This window comes from Myotis lucifugus, unplaced genomic scaffold, assembly GCF_000147115.1.
Source record: "Myotis lucifugus unplaced genomic scaffold, Myoluc2.0 scaffold_312, whole genome shotgun sequence".
In the NCBI taxonomy this organism is placed as follows: Eukaryota; Metazoa; Chordata; class Mammalia; order Chiroptera; family Vespertilionidae; genus Myotis; species Myotis lucifugus.
The window spans coordinates 1,313,874-1,322,417 of NW_005871360.1; the positions used below are offsets into that span (position 1 = coordinate 1,313,874).

Genomic DNA, 8,544 nt, shown 5'->3' on the forward strand with positions numbered 1-8,544 from the left:
TGAAAGATATCTGATTTCTACCTGCGCACGAGAATCCAATCCTATTCTCATTTTTCGCGAGATGAGCCAGTAGGCCCAGCCCACCTGTCCAATTGAGTAATTATTCCCTTTTTTTTAATGGGTGTACCACACACACACAAACGCAGTTAACTGCCTTATTAGCTTCTACCGGTCACACAGTTTTGCTATTTCCTTTAGGTAACACTTTTTCCTAAGGACTCATCATTTATAAACTTTTCTTTCCTCCTTATTTCCTACTTCTGTTCCATCATCCTTCTGCCCATCTTTCTCCTACCCTCCCTCCCTCCCAACATTCCTTCTTTCCTTTATCTTTACCCCTGTCCTCCCTCCCCTTTTTCTCCTTTCCCACCTTAATTTTTTTCTTCACTTCCTCCCTCGGACCTGCTTTGCTCCCTCCCCCATTTCTCCCTTCTTCCCATTCTCCTTTTGAGCTCTACCGGCTCCCCTTTAAAACTTTTCTTCCCTCACTCTTTCTCTCTCATCCACATTCTTCTCTACTTACTTCTACTATTTTAATATCTATCTACCTGCCTAATTATTCACTATCATTTATCTTTTTTCTTTTCTGACCCCTACTTTTAAAATCTGTCCCCAGTACACAACTATACTTGATTTTCATTATAGCTCCTACAGTTCACTCACACATCCTCTTTCCTTCTTTAACTCTGCTCTCTACTGACTCCTTTATAAAGTTCTTCCCTCCCTCCTTCCCTTCTTAAAGCTTCCGTTGGGGGTCGGGGGGCTGTTAACCCCCAGCCCAGGGCTCAGCCCCAGCCAGGTGTTCGCTGCCTGCCCCCCTTCCCCGGCCTCCTTGCTGCTGTCCTGCTCCCATTCCGCCGGGCCCAACGAAGGTGGCCGAGGCCTGTGCAGCCTGGGCACTGCTGCCACGAAGTAGGAGCGCCTCCACCCAGAAGGCCTCAGACCGTCCTCCACTCTGTCCCAGACCCGTAGGCGCCTCCCCGCCAATGGCCGCCACCGCCCTCCTCCTGCATCTGGGAAGGGCTCCCTGCTCCACACCACCTGCGCCCCGTCCCTCGCCAGGTGCACCTGCTCCGCCTCCTCCTCCCTCACCCCCAGCGGTCGTCACCCCCTTCCGCATGCAGTTTCCTTCCCTTTTTCATTCCTGCATCTTTTTCTTGTTCCCTTCCTGTATTTCTGTTTCTCCTCTCGGCCTGTCTGCATGCAGGCCTGCCTTCCTCTCCCTCTCCTTTCTTATCCCCTCCTATCCTATCCTATCCTATCCTATCCTATCCTATCCTATCCTGGGCCTTGCAGCTGCCTGAGCAGAGGGCAGGGATGCAGCCTGCTGATCCAGTCGTGATGCTGTAACAGACAAATTTGCATATTCCTCTATTATTAGATTAGATGTATAACACTTCTCTTGTGCTTTGTTCTTAAAATTGATAGTTTACACTTGACATTTTACAGTTATACGCCCAGATTTCTCTCTCACTGGATTTAGATTGGATGTATCCAGTGGTCTCTAACATCTATCTCCACTTGGACGTCTAATGCAAGCATGTCAAACTCAAACTCTAACACGGGCCAGATAAACAAGGTTTAAGTTTATGCGGGCCGCAAAAAAACAAAGCTTCAATTTTCATAGAAACATCGGTTTATTTCAGTAGAGGCATATGAATACAAAGGGCTGAAATAAATGAGTAATTGTTAACATAAAATAATAGAACATTTTAATAAAAATTAATATTTTTTCTTGAACATTAACTTACCAGACACTGAATAACTGCACAAATTAATAAGCATAACGCAAATCGACCTATTTTTCTTGTTCTTCAAAAGCGAAATATTTCCTGTTGCGCACAACAAACAAGTCAGTCCAAGAGTAATGACATGGCAATTGGCTGCTAAATTATTTGCTGCTAGTATTAGTGGAGAGAAATGGTGCGCCTGTGCATAAGGTGTGTAAGAGAAATGGATGCAACACGATTATAGTAATCAGTCATTAGTGAATGTTGTAGTTCGTTATTAACTATTATATATAACAGGATATTGTAAAAATTAAGTTGTGAAATTTTTATTAAAACGTTTCTTACATACCATTATATTGGCTGGGCTGCAAAAATATTCGTTGTGGGCAGCATGCAGCCTTAGGGCCGAGAGTTTGACATGCTTGGTCTAATGGGTACCTCACGCTTAGCATGTCCAAAGTGTAATTGTTGGTTCACCACCAATACCCAAATCTTCTCTTCCCCTATCTTCCCTTTATCATGCTAAAAACCTACACAGCATTATTGATTCCTTTCTCTCTTCCCACACTTGATCCATCAGATTCTGCTGGTGTGGCCTCTAAAATATATCCTGATTCTGGCCACTTTATCTTATTGCTACCACCCACTGGAATCCACGGTTTTCTCTCTCTCATACCTCAGTGGCCTCTCTACTATTCTCCCTTGTGGCTCTTCTCTATACAGCAGCCAGCGTGAGCCTTTAAAGACGTAGGCCGATGTCTTCCTTTGCCTAAAACCCTCTAATACCTTCTAGCTGCATGTAGAATCTAACCCAAGAATATAGACCTGGGGCCAGGCTTCCTAGACTCAGGGACACTCTCAGCTCAAATGGGGCTCTTCCTAGAGCTTGGCCCTGCTGACCATCCCCTTACTTACCTTCAGATAGAACCCTGTTTTATCTGAAAGGGCCCTATTCACTTGTTTACCTGCTATCGTCTACCTCTGCCACTTATAATGGAATCTCCAGGGAGCGGGGACACATCTGTCTTGTCCTTGCTTCCCCTCCAGCACCTAGTGTAGGACTTGGCATGTAGTGTCTTCCAATACATGTTTCCAGAGGATGAGCAAACACTGTTGACTTTGTTTCTTTCTATAAGAACTACTGTGATTTTTTAAAACTTTCCTTTTCAAACTTGGCTTAGAGTAAATAATGACTTTATCTAATGTATGTATAAATTATTTGTTTGATTTTTATAATCCTACAAATAGATAGCCTACATTATACCCTGGATAAAAACAAAAATGAGGAAGATGATTCTCAGAAAGACACGTCCAAAAACGTTTGCACTAATTCTGACTGTGAAAAACCAGTGCTTGTACAGACAGAACCGGAACCATTGGCTGAGAGCAAGGAGGAAATATCGAAAATTGAGAGAGATGGACTCGCGCCCCAGCCAGGTGATGGTAAGTTTGCTCCGATTTCCATTGTTCAAATAATACCCATGTGCTTAGACACATGATGCTGTTAGTAGATTTGTGATCACTACCTGGTTCTGGGTTCCTCGTATTCTTGTTTATATTAAAAATATAAGCCACACACTTAAATACCAGGTGGCGGGGAGAGCAGAGCTGCTGGCACTCAGACATCACCAGAGAGCAAACCAGCACCTGGCTGCCCTGCTCCAGACCTGCTGCCCGCCTCAGTTTCCCACTTCACACAGCGACCCGGGCCCCTTCACACAGCGACCCGGGCCCCTTCACACAGAGACCCAGTTCCCTTCACACAGCAACCCGGTTCCCTTCACACAGCGACCCGGTTCCCTTCACACAGCGACCAGGTTCCCTTCACACAGCGACCAGGTTCCCTTCACACAGAGGCCCGGGCCCAGCAACTTGGTGGTGTGAATATTTGGGAGGTTCTTTGGGGCCAAATGGTAAAGTTGACAGATTATTAACTGCCATTAGCAGATAATTAATTCTTTACATATGAATTTCTTTTAAATGCCTACAACTAATTGGCATATTTTAAATTTAGGGTTTGGGGTTTTGTGTGTTTTTGGTAAAGAAAATTTTTCTGAGGAACATAATTTCAAGACTGCATGAATCAAGTGATCACTTTGTTAAGGATGTAAATGTTGAATAACTATGTTTGTTGTATTCTGGAGACTAATATAATGTATATTAACTATAGTTTAACTTTTTATAAAAGACTTTATGAATCATGACTGCACTTGGAGCCAACCACATAGTGTTTCAGATTTATTTACTTTGGGGTTGATTCCACTTATTATTTATAGCTGTGATAGTTGGCAAATACTAGTCTATATGTCATGCATCACTATCTTTATGGGCCAGCTGGCAAGAGATTGTGAGTGCTTTCGGGTTATTTTCTTTGTTATTCAGTTTGTGACCACAGTAACTCACTGGGCTAAGTCCTCTTGCTAATGGTGTGGCCTTGGGCAAGTGAATGTGCCTCAGTTTCCCCCTCTGAATAATGCACTACTTGTTTCTGAGAGGTGTTAATGTATGTGTTGAGCCCAGTGCATGGAACATGGTAAGTACTTGGTAAGTGTTAACTATAATTATTTAGGTCGGCGTTGATAACCCTGTCTTTCCTACAGAATATGTTGGTCAGTGGAACTGAGAAAGGGATATATGAAGAGCTTGTGAGGAGAGAAGGTGTCCCCTCGTTTCCCTTTGTGAATGTGAGGCGAAGCCGCAGGGAGTCGGGCACTTACGGGGCCCTCACTGGGTGGTACTGTTGCTGCTGATCAAGACGGTGCCCTTTCAGCCTCCACTTAAATCAGCTCTAGCAGAAGTCTAGATGCCAGACTCCTTCCCTCGCGGTGGCAGGAAATGCTCCCTTAGGCCTGACTTGTAACGCTCAGCTCATTCTGAATGTGTTTCTTTCTTCCTGGGTCACTAGTAAAAGTGCAGAGCCCCTGGTGCCGGGGAGGCCATGCTCCGAGCTGCCTCCCTGCGTCCTGTTCAGGCCCAGGCCATGCTCTCCGGCACAGATGATATACTTGGTAAAACTGGTTTATCAGCCAACCCACAGAAGACTGGATTGAACTATTTTGGATAGAGGGTAGATGGGCCTTCAGGTTCTCTTTCATCTCCTTGTTTAGAACAGTCGAAGCATGCAGACCCTCAGCCAGTGTACGGCACCCTCATGTTTCGTGCAAGTAGGAACACCGACCGGATCCACCTCTACACCAAGGTAAGCATCCTGCCGGTCCTGTGGCTTGAATCATGCAAAAGGCTTCCTTTTTTCCTGTTTCAATGAGATATTTAATTTTATTAGCAAAGAGATTGGCACCTAGTTCCTTTTCTCCTTAAAGCTAGTCCTCAGATCCCGATGGTAAGTCAGAGAGGCAACCACCATAGTAGGCAGGAGCTCAGACTGCAGCACCAGAACCTCAGCTCAGATCTGTGACTAGCTCTGGAGTCGGACACCTCACTTCATTGTTCCGTGCCTCAGTTTCCTCAGCTGTGATACGTGGAGAGGAGCTGTACCAGGATCAAAGGAGCTGATTCCTGCAGAGCACTCAGCACAGTGCCCACCACAGTGCCCTCTCACAAAATGCCAGCTCCTGCCTGACCACTTGTAGCAGCAGCGACAGCAGCGTCTGTACCGAGCCTCCGCCTGTCCATCTGTTCACTGGACTCCATGGCGATATCATGGAAGGGTTGCTCAGGTTCTGGCCAGAGCCTAGGCTGGTGGGGCTCAAACTTTCATCTCAGGACCTCTGTGCACCCCTAAATTCATTGAGGACCCCAAAGAGCTTTTGTTTATGTGGCTTATATCTATTGATACTTACTATATCTAAAATTAAAATGGAAACACCTAAACATATTCATTTATTGTTTTATTTAAGAGTAGCCATAATATAAATGTACATATTTATATCAGTAGCCTATTTTCATGAAAAACAATTGTGTTTTCCAAAACAAAAATAATATTTAATGAACATTTACATTTGTAGCAATTTTCTCTAAAGTCTTAATAGAAGACAGTGGGATTCCCAGATCTGCCTGTGCATGGAAAGCCACTGTACAGTTGTGACAGAATGAGAACGAAAAAGGCAAATCATGTTTTACTGTTTTTACATCAACTTTTTGACGTGTGGATCCCCGGGAAGGAGCAGGGCCATGAGAGAACCCTTGGCCTGGGTTAACTGGTCTGAATATTTGAGGAAAAATTGCTGACGTTATGAATACTTTTGTTTGGACTGCAGTTTCAAATTCTAATCTCTATAAGAAAATGATATTTATAACTTTTTAAACTCATGGGCCATTCTACCGGAAGAATGCCTTTTTAAAGATAACTGTGTTGGAGCTGCGCAAACTCAGTGCCATGTTATCTACTACACCAGATATATAGACAGACGGCGCTCTTTGTAATAATTTCCAGTTCTAGCTGAAGATTGGAAGAGCTGGATCGAAGAGCAGGAGGTGGGGAGGGTCATGAATACAAAATCGCCGAGCAGCCCCCTCATTGGCCCACAACCTCTGTCCTGGGGCCACACCGGGAGAGGGACCCCGGGCAAAGCCAGGCAGTCAGCAGTGCTCCTCTGATAGCTGGACCCCAGCCCTAGACCCGGGAGGAGCGCCACGGGCGTCTCTGCTCCCCCAGGCAGACCTGAGCCTGAACCACCCTCGGCCCCTGGGAGCGAGCGCCAGGCCACGCTTCTCTGACCATCACATGGGAGCAACAGGGAACTGACCCCAGGTGGGTTTGAGGGTCAAGAAGCCAAAAGTCGGACACCGGGCGGAGCACACACAGGAATTCAGAAGCTCTTAGCTCGATACTCTGTGGAGTGGACGCTGTGCTTCCTGAATCATCTGGTTGGTGGTTCTCCCCTTCGGGTGGAGGCGGGGGAGAAACTGCCAGCTCCTGGCAGAGGCACAGGGGCCGGCTGCCCGGCCAGGTGCAGCCACAGCCTCGCCACCCCTCCTGGCTCGGCCACCAGCCTGGCAGCGTGGCCGCCTCCTGTTCTTGACATCTCTCTTAGCAGTTTCCAGTGCATTTGTACGACCACTCTAAATACTTACATGCCCCTTTACCATAAAACATTATTCAGTTATTTCCTACACACGAGACACGAAGCAGATGGAATGCTAACAGGTCTTTTCACAGCTACAGCAGAGTTGAGATGAGATCTTTCCTTTTGACCTCCAAAGAGCTGAAGTAGAATCTGGATAAAAACCAGCTCGCTGCCTAAAAGGACACCGCTTAAAAGGAAGAGCAGTGACAGCCATTTAGCCACTGATGTCATTAACATGTAACTCTAAAGAACTGTCCTTGCAGCCAGAATCCCAAGTCTGATTGAGTTTAGAATAACAATTATGTATCTAAACTTTGAATCCGCATGTAATTTCTTTTTGTGTTTTTTCCCAAAGCAATTGTGGGAGCTGGAGCGCTTTCTTTCAGCCGAGAGAGTTCGAATATGATTCGACTCTTGTTGCTATACTTTCATATGCAGAGATTCTTCTCCCCCTTTATAAAGAAGTACTTCCTGCTCCAGCCTTGTGTTTAGCTGACTACCCCTCTGCGTGGTATTTTCCCTGAGCAGCGAACTCACTGAGGCATTCAGAGGGCCCCGGGGAGCCTTCCTCGCTCCTCCTCTCAGCGTCCTTTCTGGGGGGCTGTGTGGGTGGTGGGATCTTGGGAGACTGGGCTATTATGTCATAATACAATTCTTTACTTTTAAAATAATTGCTGGTGCCTACAGACAAAATGGATTGACAATGCCTTCTTAATCTATAATCAGGATGGGAACCGGATGAACTGCAATTTCATTCCTTTGGATATAAAATTAGACCTTTGGGAAGATTTGCCAGCAAGCTTTGAGCAGAAACAAAATCGCTCCCTGGTAAGAACAGTTCTGTGAATTTGTTGTAAATTAAAATCTGAGTAATGTTAATGACCATTTCGAGTTTAATAAAAGTGGAGCACTCGTGGCCTGTCACAGAATTCCCGTCACCGGCCGCGCCTGCAACTTACCCCGCTGCTCAGAATATCTGTGAGCTCGGTTTCCGTGGTGAGTGATCACACCCAGGGTGGCTGCTTCCATGGATTGAATCATCCTCACATTTAATGCCTCATTCACAGGAGTTTCAGCTGTGATAGTAGTATCTGTCAGATCACACTTTATCTGTGAGGGCTCAGTTCTAACCTGACAGGTTCTGAGAGCGGAGCTGAGACCATGCGGGGTGACTCTCGATTCCTTGTGAGAGCACCAGCCTGCAGTGCCGGCCTCACCCCTGCCAGGGAGCCTCGGTGCTCACCTTCGGCCCGTTTCCCTTCCCTGCAAAGGAGGGTCAGCGTGTGCAGGGCGGACCCAGCAGGCAGTGTACCGCTTTCTACAAGAACAGCGATTACGTTTTGCCCTTTGAGTAGAAATCAAACATTGCCCATAGGGGGCCGCACCTGTCTTAAAGGGAAAGGTATCACTGACTTACTTTCTTCAGAGTCATCTAATTGTGATTCCCAGATTCCCAGAAGCTAGCCAGCTGCATATATTTGACCAATAAGTAAGATGAATGCTACTCTAATTAAAATGCCCAGGTTTATTGATGGCTACCTTCCTGCGATTACTTAAGTCGTGGGGTTCAAAGCGATTCTCAGGTGTTGCCGTGCTGTCGGTCACGAGTGCCACACCTGCTGTCCCCAAGACCAGTTTGCCTCCGTCACCGCTTCCACCCGGGGCCTCTGTCGGCCTCACTGAGCACATGGCTGCAGCTGGTCCCTGGGTGCCAGGGACATGTGCCAGGTGCCCTGAAACGTGCCTGCAGAGTCTCTGGATCAGGAGACTCCTGCAGAACTGGCGTA

General features: G+C 46.4%; 1 protein-coding gene across 1 annotated transcript in view; it reads left to right on the forward strand.

Annotated features, from left to right (window-relative positions):
• ZRANB3 (zinc finger RANBP2-type containing 3) overlaps nt 1-8,544 on the forward strand; it is a gene marked incomplete at its 3' end in the record, with an annotated part of 216,291 nt that overhangs the window by 198,396 nt on the left and 9,351 nt on the right. The window contains exons 14-16 of the mRNA XM_023764016.1: nt 2,979-3,173; nt 4,838-4,929; nt 7,484-7,585. Of these exons, the coding sequence (XP_023619784.1) occupies nt 2,979-3,173; nt 4,838-4,929; nt 7,484-7,585 (389 nt within the window). The remainder of the gene's footprint in view (nt 1-2,978; nt 3,174-4,837; nt 4,930-7,483; nt 7,586-8,544) is intronic.